Below are 15,258 nucleotides of genomic sequence, written 5' to 3' on the forward strand. Positions count from 1 at the left end.
GTGGCAGGTTACAAATGCCTGTTGTTCTTTCCCTATGGGACACCATTGGTAGCTCTACAGAGACTCATTGCAGGACAGTTCTCTCACTCCAGGTGATCTGAGTGGCCCTTCAGCTGCCTACTGTCACCTCCCTCATGTTCTGCTTTCTGTGATGCTGAGATGAGGTGGCATCATCCCAGCAGGAAACACTCCAGCAAAGGGACCTCTTCTGGGAGACTAGTGTCTGATTCCCTTCTGCACAGTCCACACTGGGCCCATGAGAAATGTGCTTCTTTGTCCAGCTTTTATTTGAGGGCAGCTGAATCTCACTGAGACCCTCTCTCCTCAATCACCTGCTCCAACCATTTTCCAGTTTTTCATGAGTGAGCCAGGTATCAGTCCCTGTTTCCCCAAATCACTAAGTGACACATGTCAAGTGACCTTGAAGCTGTTTATCCCCTCTTACTTGGCTTGAGTAGAAAGAAAGAAGGACTTCCTCCCTTCCCCTATGAGATTGGAAAGGAGAAAAACTACAGCACCCTGGCAACTTTTTCTCTTAACCCAACAGAAAGATAGGCAAAGGATTTGAATGGGCAATTTATGAAAAGGAAAACCAATAAAGGTATGAAAAGAAGCTAGACTATACCAGTAAACAGAGAAAGACAAACAAAACTTAAGGTATAATTTTTATACTCCAGATCAGCAAAAGTTAAAAATATAAATTTGGTGAAGATATTAGGAAAACATGTACACTTACAATGTTTATGTGAGTAAATACTGATGGAGTCTTTTAGGAAAGTGATTTTGCAGTATATATTAAAATTAAAAGTCTATATACCTTTTGACCCCACCAGACCTGCTTCCAGGTATCTGTCCTAGAGAAACACCAGCAAAAATACTCAAATATCCAAGTACTGAAGGTTTATTAATGCATTATTTGTAATTTTTAAAAACTTGAATGTCCATCAAAATGGGAATAGCAAAATAAAAAGTGATGGACATCAAACAAAAAATGGATGCAAGGATTAAATAAAATAAGCTGTGGTGACATGTGGGAAAGATTTCAAAGACATGTTAAGTGAAAAAAAGAGCAGTGTAAAAACTTTTATTAATGATACATTGATGTAAGAAAATGGAAAAATCAGGGATATTTCTTTGTATACATATACTCATATTTGTAAATGCATAGAAAAAAGTTCACACCATTTCAAACTGATGAATGATTGCTTTTGGAGAGGACCTGAGGCTTCCCCTGGAAGAGAAGCAGGGTCAGGTAGAACTTTTACATTCACAATGAGAGTATGTTACTTGTTTAATTACACATGATTTACAAAATAATTTAAAATGTAATAAAATGAATGGAGTTGTTAGAGGTAATTTTTAAGATAATCTCAAGTATAATACTCTATATTGATAGCTGGATATACTAATCCTCAGAAGAGTCTATGAGAGCATTCATTGTCATTAAACAATATTTTTCATATGAAGGGTAGTTCTCTATAATAACTACTCACATCTAAATGTCTGTTCAAACGATAATTATGAAGTCTTTGCTATGGTTGTGAACTTCTAAGATGACACATACAATTATGCTTTTCAGATAATAAATCAGACAAATTTCAACACAGAGCACCTTGACTTTATTATAATAATAATTAGCCAATTTGAGCTGATATGGTAATATGCATATGAGAACTGCAACCAATATTCTCTGAGAAGTAAATATTTTATTTCTGGCAATTGGTTCTATACAATTTAAATTGCATTTCACTTTTAGGAAAATATGTATAAGCTATTCTCAAATGACATATAGTTTAAAACATATTTTCCCTTATGGTGTTTATTTTTAAATCACAGTATGTGTGTTGTTAAATCACATAACTTAGTAAAAATTATTATAATTCTGGAAAGATTAAATGTTGGAACCATAAATATAATTATATGAATGTTACTTAATTATTTTCCCTGTTTAGTACCTACATGAAAATGGGATTGTCCATCGTGATCTCAAACCAGAGAATCTTCTCTATGCAACTCCAGCCCCAGATGCACCACTCAAAATTGGTATGTTTCCTGATGTCTTATGATCCCTTTTCCCAAAGCAGAAGAAATTTATTCCACGGAATTTGTAAATATTGCTCTGTCCAGTTTTGCCTCCATTCAATTTCCTCAGATATTGGTGTCTGTAAAGGAATAATGCATTGTTTTGGAAATCTGTGCTCTTTCCTGGAATATTTACCTGAATTAGTGCGTGGAAGGTGGTGCTTCATTGCTGGACACACAAAGGAATCACAGCTCTTGGAAATGACAGGGACTTCAGGAGGTGACCTTGTATTTTGTAGATAAGTTTATATAGTAGAAAATCACAGATTATATGACACTTCTTATTACACAAGTTAGTTGGAGCTTAATTTTAGATAATGAAGAACTTTGACACAAAGTGCTTAGTATATATCAGTGAATTTGGGCCCTGAATCATTTGTTTATATGAACAGAGATAAATTGAGATCTGTATTTCCCAAAGTACACTCCACAGAACACTGGTCCTCAGTTGAGTGAACCATTCCCCCCTCCCTTTGGTGGGGGGAATGGTTTGTGGTGGTGCTAAGTTTGGTCAAGTAAGTTAGGAAATGCCAACTTACAGTTAAACAAGATTTTTATTTCTGCAGGACTTTTGAGAAAGTTAAAAATGCTAATGTGTAGACTGACATCTAAATTAGTGTCTGTGAGGCTTTTTCCAAACCTTATTTGACTCTGGAAACCTTGGTTTGGTTCTTTTCCCCCAATAAGTGCTTTGAAGAACTACAAAGATGATTTGGGAAGTTCTGATCTACCCAAAGAGATCATTAAATCATCATTTTAGAAAAACGTATATTAAATTTTACTTTCCACGTCCCTTACAGAGCAAATCTTTGTTTGCAAAAATAATTATAAAATTTATTTTAGATGAAATCTCCTTAGTAGAATCTGTACTAAATCCTCTAAAGGGCATTGCTCTTTTGGCACTGTCCTTTATAATGCTAATCTGATGAGTTCACTGCATTTATAAATGTTAACACTTTTGAAAATTAAGTTGTGCATATCATGGAAGATCTCAGACAACATAATGTGCTTTATGAATGCAAGAACCTAAAGAAAAAATACTGAAGTCGTGCTGGGCAGCCAGCTTGTTCTCATAATCACTCCTGAAAGGCAGTGGGCAGCAGGGAGGCTTCCATTTCCTTTAACATCACTTTCAAAGATTTTATCCTTCAAGAAATTTCTTTAAATGGATGGATAGATACTAAATTAGACAGGAGAGCCTTTCTTTCTGAAGGACTTCCTGCTGCTTTTTCTGATAAGGATCAGCACCTCCCTGGAAATGTGGGTTTATCTTTGAAGTCTAAAATGGCATCAATTCTGTACCTGCCTCTCTTGAAGAATGGCCTTGAACTGTTTCCTGGGTGAGAAGGATGTAGCCCAGCAAATAGACCATAACGGTAGCAACTTTTGTTAATGTTTTATCTAGGTACCATTCTGAGAAATAAATAAGAATTTTTGCACAAAGTTATATGTTCCTTATACAAGAGTAAATTCTTATCCGTCAAATATACTAGAGAACAAAATTATTTATTTTGAAGCAGAATAAACCTTTTATATTTCTGTTCATTTTACTGACATTTACGAAAGTCTAATTTTTTATTTTGATTTCTTCCAGTGGATTAAAAGTTCTGAATTATATCAGTAATTCTATACTGTCCTTTAGAGTTAGTTTCAAATCTCAGAATTAATATTAGACAAACTATATCTGTCACAACTAATATTTCAAGAAGAAATAGCTTATTTACTAAAAGCTAGTAATTATAGAGAAGAGCATAACATGTATTTGGGAGTCATGGGGTATTTTTTTCTAATTTAAAGCAAGGCCTGAATTATTATTTAGTTTTTTTAGTTTACTCTCCCAGGTGACTGGCCCCTATCTATATCCACCCCAACGTCAAATACAAACAAATAAATAAGTTTTACTTTGAATAACAAAAAAGTAATCTGTCATCATATAAAAGCTGAGAAAAGACTCGCTTCATTAAATTTTTTTCCTGTCTCAGCTGATTTTGGACTCTCTAAAATCGTGGAACATCAAGTGCTCATGAAGACAGTATGTGGAACCCCAGGGTACTGCGGTATGTTCTTTAATACTGATATTTTACTTTTATTGTATTCAGTGATCTGATTTTTTTTAACTCGTAATATCTCTATTTGAAACACAATTTGATGTAAGTCTCCATGAGGAAGGCATATATAAATGACACTCAGACCACCTGTTGTTCTGCATGTGGGGTTCAATGATGTTGATTTTAGGGCACCCCTGTTAAGACAGCAGGGAGAGAGGGGCCCTCAGAAGGAAGGACTGGGTGCTCTGTACCTGCTTTTAGGTAGTAGCTACTCTTGGACCCACTCAGGAAGAGAAAGACAGTCACCGGGGAAAGGGGCAGGGAAACAGCATTGTGGTTGGGATTAAAGCCATGAGCCCTTTGTTACTTTACTTATTTGCTTTTACTCAGGACGGTGTGTGAGGAGAGCATATATCATTAATTCCGATGGTGTATAAGACTACAGTGAGAGCGGGGTAGCCCCTGGTTCTCATGGATGGCACTGGCCTAGCCTCACTAGGACAACGGCTTTAGGTGGGGTTTCCCCGCCAGAGTCCCCCAGAGATGAGGTGTGGGACAGTCCTCCCATCCTCTTGCCCAGTCTCCCAGAATGGGCTGAAGGTACCCTGAGTACAGTTCACAATCCAGAGACAGAACAATAGCATTTGATCCAAGCCAGCATGAAGCTCGCCCTTCTTTTCTTGACAGCTATATTGATCTGGCAACAACGTAAAAGCCAATAAAGCTCGCAAAAATTATCAAGAATTTCTAAAGTTTTTCTGACTAATGAATATGTCACAAATTAATTAAAATCTGGATTACAAAGAAAAGAGACAAGACTTCAAGTTACCAGTCATAAGATTAGCTGTCATTTTCTCTTAGGATCATCGTCTTTTTATACAAATCTTCCTTCACTCGCTCATCTCTTCAGCAAAATCACCTGCTGTATTTCAGGCCAGTGCTTGGCACCAGGAAGATGCATTTCTTGCCTCCACCCCCATTCCCAGGGGTTCACAATCTATAGGGGAACAGACATGAAACCAAAAAAGTATCGCACCTTAGGAAATACCAGGTTATGCATATGGAAAGGCCTTTATGGAGACACAGGAGAAGGGTGGTATTTGGAGTTATCTGTCTTATTCTTCTATGGCATTTATATTTGTTAGTCACCCCACCTCAGAAATAGACACATAAGAACTATATTACTAACTCATTGTAACAACTTCTGAATTCATAGAAATCAGACTGGAGAGGTGCAGCAAGATAGTCACTGAAGCAAATGTATGATTAAATTCACAGAATTTTAGTGCTGAAAGTAACTTTAATATTCATTTACTAACATTCTCATTTTACTAAGGTCAAAAGAGTATGACTTCCCCAAGATTCCACATCTAGTTATTAGTGGATCAGGGATGAGAATCCAGGTATACAAGGTCCTAAAAACAGATTCATAGAATTCCCTATTCAAAAAAGCAACATAGATAAATCAGTATAGTTTCCCCTCATAGAAATATTTATCATTTATTGCTTTTAGTTTAAAATGTTCTCTATTTTAATTTTTGAAGCCTCAAAAGTATTACTTGGTCATTGTAAGAAGTGAAAATCCAAACATGTGTAATCAATATTAACAGCCTCATTCATTCTTCCACACCAGTCTCCATGTTTCCATGTTCACATAAACATTTTATAATTTTGATTTTAACTAGTTAGTTTCCCTGGTCTAAAATAATAATATTTTAGATTACTTTCTTGCAGCTGAATTGTTCATAAATCCAGTAATTACACAGAATTGTGTACCTATCTTTCTGTTAAATCGTTACATTGTGCCAAATATTCTTCTTCTGTATCTTAAGATCCTTGAGGACAGGAGTAATTTATCAATTAGGAGTAAATTCAGAAAACTAAAAATAACTATGACTTAAACAAGACAGAAGTTAATTTCTCTGATGCTAGAGGTCTAGAGATAGGCAATCCTGATGGGTTCCACAGCTATGGCTCTGCAGGTGTGGTGGATCTCAGTGTCAGGGACTCAGACTTTTTCTGTCTTACTCTACCATTCCTTAGTATGGTTCCTCACAGTCCAAAATGGCTGCTTGAAATCAGTCATTATATCTGCATTCTACACAACCAGAAGGGAAAAAATCTAAAAAAGAGTGCACATTTTCACTGTTAAACAGGCTTGCTGAAGCCCCACGTGTCACTTCCACTTATATCTTATTAGCCAGTACTTAGTTATAGCCTCCACACTGCCAGGGAAACTGGCAATATGTCCCTTGGCTGCACGTGCTGCTGTCCCAAATGAATTCAGGGTTCTGTTACAAAGAATGAATATTGCATTAGATGACTCACTATCTCTACCACAGGCTTATGAGTAAGATTTTCATTCTCAGAAAAAAATGTGAGGACTTCCCTGGTAGTCCAGTGGTTAAGAATCCGCCTTCCAATGCAGGGGATGTGCATTCGATCCCTGGTCTGGGAACTAAGATCCCACAAGCTGCAGGGCGACTAAGCCCGCATGCTCTAGAGCCCACACGCCACAACTGGAAAGAAACCCGCGTGCCGCCACTAAGACCTGATGCAGCCAAATAAATTAATAAGTAAATAAATATTTTTTTAATGTGGAAACCATTGCAGTATGTTCCTTATAGGCATGCTCTTTTTCATTTTCCTTAGAACTGTTAGCTGACAACCTATCACCCTTCCCTTCTAATGATGCCGTGTGAACTTTTCCTTTCTCTAATTCATATGTCCTTATTTGTCCTCATCCTGAATTTCTTTCCTGCCTCCAGATTGCCAACAATATGGAGAAAAATAAGAACCTTGAATTTAGTACTATATGCCAAATGGGGTTGCCTGTTTGTGACCACTAACTGCTGACCAATTGACAGAAGCAGTGAAAGAGGATTGAGAAAAGAATGAGACAACAAATTAAGGATTTCCCACAAGAATAAAGCTGGTGGACAATTTAGTAATCGTTATCTAATACTGAACAATAAATATTCCAGGGAGGTAGGTAGGTTGGAGAAATTCTCTGAGACTTGAGCAGCCCTGAAATTGAAGGATCAGGGAGAAATTACCCTAGTGATCTCTCAGGGTCCCTGCCGTGACTAAGAGATAGCAGAGTCCTTTCAGTGGCTTTAATAATAGTGATAAGAGGGACTTCCCCAATGGTCCAGTGGTAAAGAATCCGCCTTCCAATGCAGGGGATGCGGGTTCGATCCCTGGTTGGGGAACTAAGATCCCACATGCCGAGGGGCAATTAAGCCCACGCGCCACAACTACTGAGCCCGTGCACCTCAACTAGAGAGCCTGCGTACCACAAACTACAGAGCCCATGCGCTCTGGAGCCTGCGCACCACAACTAGAGAGAGAAAACCCGCACACCACAACTAGAGAGAGAAAACCTGCACGCTGCAACTAGAGAGAAGCCCGCATGCCACAACGAAGATCCCGCGTGCAGCCAAACATAAAAATAAATAAATAATAATAATAGTGATAAGAGCAAATCTTTCTTGCAACAGTACAGAATGGTCATTCTATGAATGAATGATTCATTCACTGATAAAATGAACATTGAATGTCTAATAGACTCCATGTTAGTCACTGAGATCATAAGAGTGAACACAGTATGATCTTGCCCTTCAAGGATTTCATAGCCTGTAAAAGAAGAAAGACCTGTACACATAAATCAAAATTTATTGTAATAAGTTATATATTTATCTGAGCCAAAGGCTCAAGCATGCAGAGGGGAGGGAACAATTAATCCTTCTTAGATGGGCCTTTACAGAGGAGGGGTACTAAAGGATTAGTAGGAGTTCAACAAGTGAAGAAGTGGCCACAAGGCATTGTTTGTCAGCAAGCACAGGAAGAGAAAAGTCAGAGGAGTGGTAGCATCTGAAAAGTTCAGGGACTGTTTGTTACTTTGTCACTTTGCATGACTGGAACATAGAGTCTTTGGTACAGAGAATACAGATGGACTTGGAAAAGTAGGATGGACCAAATTTTAAAAGAATCTGTACATTAGGCTAAGGAATTCAGACTTGCTTTGGTAGATAATAGTGATCCAGCAAAGGTTCTTAATCAGGGCAATTATATTTTTAAATCAAATCTGTATTTTATAAATACCTTGATAATGACATTATGACAGATGGATTTGAGAGAGAAAAAAGATCAAAAGAAGACAAATTAGAAAGCTATTGTAAATGCTCTTTCCTGTCACTCCATTGCTTCTCAGTGAATAATGTATTCAGTCTATTCCTAAATCCAATCGTTTATTTTTTTAATATAAAATTATTGTAAAAATACTATTTCAGACTCTTGTCTTTGCCATCTTATAAGACAGGCCCATCTTACAGATAATGCCATCTCATAATGGAGGCTTATTTTCCATTTGCTATTTTTTTCCCTGCAGATATCCATATTACCCTTGAGGCTATGTAATGGGGAAAAAGGGAATTGAGTGGTTGAACAAGATCAAGATAATCCTTCCACTCTGCTGTAGGTAGAGACTCATCAGGAAGTAGTAATTTGCTATATTATACAAAAAGTAGGAGAAAGCAGCAAGGAAGGTGGGGCAGGGGTGGAGATTGAGAGAGAAAATATAAGTGCTTTGTGGACTCAAGTGCTAAACGTATGTGTGGAATTACTATCATATAGGCTGAGGCAGGCTTAGAAGTCAAAAACAAGAAAGTTCAATGTATTTAATTTAAAAAGCAAAGTTCATAATATATATTAAGAGGGAGGACTTCCCTGTTGGTGCAGTGGTTAGGAATCCGCCTGCCAATGCAGGGGACACAGGTTCGAGCCCTGGTCCGGGAAGATCCCATGTGCCATGGAGCAACTAAGCCCATGCGCCACAACTACTGAGCCTGTGCTCTAGAGCCTGCGAGCCACAACTACTGAGCCCACATGCCACAACTACTGAAGCCCATGCGCCTAGAGCCTGTGCTCCAAAGCAAGAGTAGCCACCGCAATGAGAAGCCCACGTACTGCAACAACGCAACTAGAGAAAGCCCGCACGCAGCAACGAAGACCCAGCGCAACCAAAAAATAAATAAATAAATAAACTTAAAAAAAATAATAATATATATAAAGAGACATATATTCATACATACTCTTAGTCCAAAGAAAATACACTAGAATATTACCTCCAAGTGGGAGCAAAGGAGGGGGCAGGATTTTAAGGATACACTGAAAGCATTGAAAAAGCTGAGTTAGGGAAAAACAGAAGTCCTAGTAACACCAGGGCACAGGATGTAGGTGACCTAGAGCGGAGGAAAGATGTAGGATTTTGAATTTTTTTTAATGTAATATAGTAATATTTATATTCATCTGTCTTATAAACAATTAGACCTTTTTTTTAAAATTTATTTATTTATTTATTTATTTTATTTATGGCTGTGTTAGGTCTTCGTTTCTGTGCGAGGGCTTTCTCTAGTTGTGGCAAGTGGGGACCACTCTTCATCGCGGTGCGCGGGCCTTTCACTGTCGCGGCCTCTCTTGTTGGGGAGCACAGGCTCCAGACGCGCAGGCTCAGTAAATTGTGGCTCACGGGCCTAGTTGCTCCGCGGCATGTGGGATCTTCCCAGACCAGGGCTCGAACCCGTGTCCCCTGCATTGGCAGGCAGATTCTCAACCACTGCGCCACCAGGGAAGCCCTAGACCATTTTTTTTAACATCTTTATTGGAGTATAATTGCTTTACAATGCTGTGTTAGTTTCTGCTTTATAACAAAGTGAATCAGTTATACATACACATATGTTCCCATATCTCTTCCCTCTTGCATAGACCATTTATAGACAAGGCTGAAGCCCTCTTTGAGGATCACCCTCAATTCTAGCCCTTTCTCCCCTCACCACATATAAGTACTGTCATCAGTTTGCCATGTAGCCTTCTGAGAATATTTAGGCGAGGAGGAAACTGTCTATTTATAGAATGATCTGGAAATGAAACCCAAAAGCAAAACTGGCGAGAATCACTGTCATGCTATAGAAAGCATTACTTTACACAGAGACTTTACATTTAACTTGGAACAGTGACAGAGAGGGGAGGGCTGAGCTTGTTTCCTTGCTTGATGTAAGGACGATTACATCCTAGGTCAATTATCCTTATGTACGCAGCATCTAGTTTTTTGAATAGAAGGGTTTTTTCAATTACATCTTTGGAGAGAGTGGGTATTTATGTCATACCATCTGTCATTTGTCAGGAAATTAAAAAAGGAAAGTTACCCAATCAGTCTCACTTATAGAACCTTTGCCCCAGGCTATTAATAACAGAGAGTTCTCCTATAAGTGAATCTCAAAAGAAAAAATATCACAGATGCTGTGTGTTTAAGCAAATACTCATTATTTCCTGGGAAATCTGCCCAGTCAAAACTTAACTCCAGGCTAGAAAACTAAAATTTGTGATCCAGATAAATGGAATCAATGACTAGTGCTCTGACATAGTCCATGAGGGGGTCAACATTGAAGAAATTCTCAAAATCTTGTTGTTGGGAAAAGAAACAGGTCCCAAGAAAAAAAAAATCCATTGGGCCATGGCTCCTGATAAATGTGCTACAATGTAACTATGCAATATTACTTCCAAAATATCTTAACTGTTCAGATATTTGAGGCTTGAAGTCTGTGGGTGTTCAGACCTACCCATGCCCATCCCAGAAAAGAAATACAAGCTGTTAGAGTAAAAAAGAAACCAGTGTGGAAGTGGTTAGATGAAAGAATGTTTCTGTCTAATACCAAGTATCTAATTTATTCATAGGCTTAGTTAATTAAACTATATGTGTTCATATTTTATATTCCTACTTGTCTGTTTATCCAAATTCTATTTTCAGGGTCCAGAAGCTATTAAGAATTTATTTCCTCTTGGCATTTGCCAGGTCTCATTATTATAGGAATAATCCTTCCTTGTTACCACATTGCAATGTTCTAAAGAAATAACCTATTACATTCACTCTAAGAAAATTACAATTTTTCAACAGTCTATAGTCAGAAGAGATTTCTATCTACAAGCACACACATCACCATGAAAAATATTGGAAAATTTAAATGAGATAAAAGAAGTAAATTTAATAGTTTAAAACACAAGCTTTCAGAATAGTTTCATGTTTTCGTTCCTTTCTAGAACACTAAATAGTTAAGGTGAAATAATGAGTATCCAATTACATTGATAATCTAATCAAGTAGGGGATTATCTCACCTGAGAACTAATTAAATACCCACAATGATGCCTATCTTTTTGCAATGAACTTAAAAAAAAAAAAAAAAAACACTAGAAGAAATAAACATATAGTAAAATGTCATCTGCACTGTGTGTAAGTTTCTCCTTGACAGGCTGGTGTGTGTACACTAGGGTTCCCATGGGGCTTGTTAACAATAGGAAGGGAGTAGGGAAGGCTGGAGGAAGGAAGCAAAGAACGATAAGCAGGTTGGTCCCAGATCCATCTCCCCTTTCTGAACACAGCCCTTCGTTTTCCCTGAGATATGCTGTGTCCCCAAGCCATCATAGGATTGTCCCCGGCATGCTAGCAGTGCCTGATCCAAATGAACAAGTGCCAGGTAAAGGAAAAAGTGGGACTGCGGACAGACACAGGAGTGATGAGGAAAGGTTGTAGCTCATCTTGTTCTTGACCTTCCAAAGGACAGGGACTCTGCAGGTTGAGTGCAGGCTTATTTTAAGCTGTCTTGGAAATTTTAAACTTAGAGGAAAATGAGTCTCTTGGCGCCTTTGTATTGGTCTGATACTGACCTAAACAAAGGGTATTCTGTGGAACTTTATTATTTTTTCATTTAATAAATATTTATTAAACTCCTATTATGCACCAGGCACTGTTCTAGGTGCTAGAGATACAGCAGTGAAAAATTTTTTTCTTTAAGGAAGGTACATTTTAGCGGGAGAAGACAAATAATAAACAAAGTAAATGTGTAAATTATATAAAAAGGTTATAATTTCTATGGAAGAATGTAGAGTTGGGAAAGGGGATAGAAAGTGCTGGGAGCCTGAGTTAATATTTAAACAGGTGTGATCAGTGAAGGCTTCACATGAGAAGGGAACATAAGAGCAAAGACTTGAAAGAGGTAAGGGAGAGAGCAAGCAACATGGATATCTAGGGAAAGAACATTCCAGGTAGAGGGGACAGAGCACACCGACCCTGAGGCAAGAAAGAGTAGGTGGGAAAGAGTAGGTCGGAGAAGGGATCAGAGAGCTCCAGCTGGAAAGATAGAGCTAACGTTCACTGAGATGAGGAAGACTTCTGGAGCAACAGGTTTGGGGCTTGTTGACTTTGAGATGCCTGTTAGACATCCAAGTGGAGGTGACATGTGGGCAGAGGGGTGTATATGTCTGAAATTCAGGAGCAAGGGCATGGCTGTTGATATAAATGTGGGCGTTATCAACATATACATGCTATTTAAAGTCATGAGACTATCTAGCACCACCAAAGCAGAAAAGGAAATGACCCCGACTGATCCCTGGGCAACATCGCCATTAGGAGGCCAGAGTCATTGAGACTGTCAAATAGTAGAAGCTCCACAGGACAGAATTAGAAATCATGAATAGATGTTGTAACGCACAGATTTGAGGATCAATACACACAAAACAATGTTCTAACATCTAAAGCTGTCAGCAATATAAAGGCCTGCCTCCCTAGCTTGGGAAATGGTCACAAAAGCTGATTGACTCATCTCTCAGGATTTAGGGTTATCGACAAGGAGAGGGGAGGAAGAGTCCTACAAATTTCTTCATCACCCATATGGTATTAAATAATATTACCACAAAATCTGTGTATACATTCTATATGTATAAACTAAGTTGAGGACAACCACTCAGTTAAATCCAAGTTAACCAAGTATATTTTGGCCTGAGATGGCTGATAAAATTGAGTCTAAAGAGATTGTCACCAGCATCATCCCCTCACTTCTCTTGCTCCTTTTAGTTTAGAGGCAATCTTTTAATGTACTGTTAATCCTTAACTTCTGGGTCTCAATATCACGAATCATTTTCTGTGCCCACTTCCTTATAATTGTAAAAGACTACTTCAAGAACAGAACCAACTGTGCTGGAGAGTTCACATGCCGTGAGGATTCAGCTCTATTATTACATATGTGAGGGTGGAATGATGGGAGGAAAAGAGGTCAAAAGGGAGAGGTGATTGATGGCAAGTGGGTAGAAGACTTGCTTAAAACGTATTATTTGGGCCCTGAACACCCACAAAATGTTCCATTTTAGAAAGTTTGCTACAGAAAGGATATGCATAAAATAAACATTAAAAGTTTCAAAAGAATTATTATTGATAATTATCAGTAAGATGTATAGCGTCTTTGGAGAAAAACACAGTATTTGCCATACTTAACACACGAGACAGAGTTTGAATGCTAAGTCCATTACTTTATATCTGCATCTTCATATAAAAAAGAGATTCTTACATAATGTTAATATTAGGATGAGTTGGGTTAATTTATTTATATGGTTTATTTATTTATACTCTACCTTATCCCACAAAAATGGAAAGGCAGCTTTTCAACAGTTAACACTCCTTTGCTGTCCCTCAGCCAGCATCCATCACAGCTTTAAAGTGACCAGGAGACTTGGTATGATTAAGGTTTGGAACAAATAGTGATTACTCCAAGATGGGAGAGCTCAATGGAATCATAGAAAAGTGAATTTCATAGAAATGAAACTTTCACAGGGTAATTAAAATGTCACGTTTCTTTTTTTTCCTCTTCTGAAAGCACTAGGTGTTCTCAAATATTTGATTTTCTCTTCAGGGTATTATTAAAAAAATTAAAAAGTAAAGTGAGAAAAATAAACAGGCTCTTTCTTCACCCATTTATAAGATTTATACAAAGAGAAATGTCATACAATTCATGTGGCAAGGAAGACTTTTTTAACAGCTAAAATGAAAAACATCAAGTGAGAGTTGGATTGCCTGATATTTGCAGTGTAAAAGATCAAGAGCCAAGGAAAATAGAGAAGATGCATTGGAACATAAAGAGCCTATCACTTGTGTTTCAAAACATCCTTCAAACTTTTTTCTTGCTCTACACGAACAAGTTATAAATAACTAAAGTGACAGGGGCTTCAAATTCCTCCTCTGTCATTCTCAAGCTTCCACAGCATGGCATGCAAGAATTGATAGTATTCTGAGATTCATTGTAGTAAAGTGACAAGGCTGCTCCTAGCCAGAGGCAACCCCCTCTGGAAGCATCTCAACTGTTATCACAGTCTGATGCATTCCATACCTTTGTTATAACATGTAGCACTGGGACATCGCCTGTCTTCTCTGTTGTCAAAGCAAAAATTGCACTTGACAATGTTATAAAGGTTGTGCCCCATTCTTGTCAAATGTATGTGACACCGTCACAGAGGACCACACATGGTACAGATGCTAAGAAAAGCACAAGTTTGGAGTCTGCCCGGCTGTGGGCACTTGCTGCCACCTATAAGACGCTACCCTGAAGGCATTCTCCTCCCCGTTCCTAGGCCAAGTTAGGAACCGGGAAGAAGCAGAGAATTTCCAAACACTGCTCTTCTGCTTCTGGCAGATAAATCCCTCTCCCTCCTCCTTCCAAACTGCTCACTCCCCAGAGGCAAAGCTTAGAGAGACTTCTAGACTCTGTGCTAAAGATGCCATGGATTTTTGTGGCCCCAAGAAAACTATGAATTCAAGATAAGCCTCTACAGTGAAAGCTCCACAGTGTTTTTCCCTCAGCTATGGCGGGCGGGGGAGTAGTTTTGTAAAGTCAGATTCAGGCTTTAAGATGAAAATAGATTTTTTTTCCCATTTTGCAATTGAGGTAGAGTTGATTGACAATATTATATTAGTTTCAGGTGTACAAAATAGTGATTCAAAATTTTTACAGATTATACTCCATTTATAGTTATTATAAAATATTGGCTATATTTCCCATATGTTTTGAATGGTTAAAATGAAAATGTAGGAGAGAATTTAAAAACAAACGAACAACAAAAAAAAAACCATGACCTAGTGGAATCTGCAGTCTGGCCTGGACCTGCCTCCCAGGCGCTGGATGCACCTGGGCCTCCCACACCGGCTATGCTCCACCCACACTGACTGCTCCGGTTCTCTAAGGGCCCCTTGCTCCTTCCCGCCGCGAGGTCTCTTTACGTGTGGTTCCTCCATCAGAACCCTCTT

The 15,258-nt window shown here is 38.3% G+C and overlaps 1 protein-coding gene across 1 annotated transcript in view; it reads left to right on the forward strand.

Annotated features, from left to right (window-relative positions):
- CAMK4 (calcium/calmodulin dependent protein kinase IV) overlaps positions 1-15,258 on the forward strand; it is a 213,599-nt gene that overhangs the window by 183,956 nt on the left and 14,385 nt on the right. The window contains exons 6-7 of the mRNA XM_068534083.1: positions 1,953-2,043; positions 4,065-4,139. Of these exons, the coding sequence (XP_068390184.1) occupies positions 1,953-2,043; positions 4,065-4,139 (166 nt within the window). The remainder of the gene's footprint in view (positions 1-1,952; positions 2,044-4,064; positions 4,140-15,258) is intronic.

Source organism: Eschrichtius robustus, chromosome 2 (assembly GCF_028021215.1).
Source record: "Eschrichtius robustus isolate mEscRob2 chromosome 2, mEscRob2.pri, whole genome shotgun sequence".
In the NCBI taxonomy this organism is placed as follows: Eukaryota; Metazoa; Chordata; class Mammalia; order Artiodactyla; family Eschrichtiidae; genus Eschrichtius; species Eschrichtius robustus.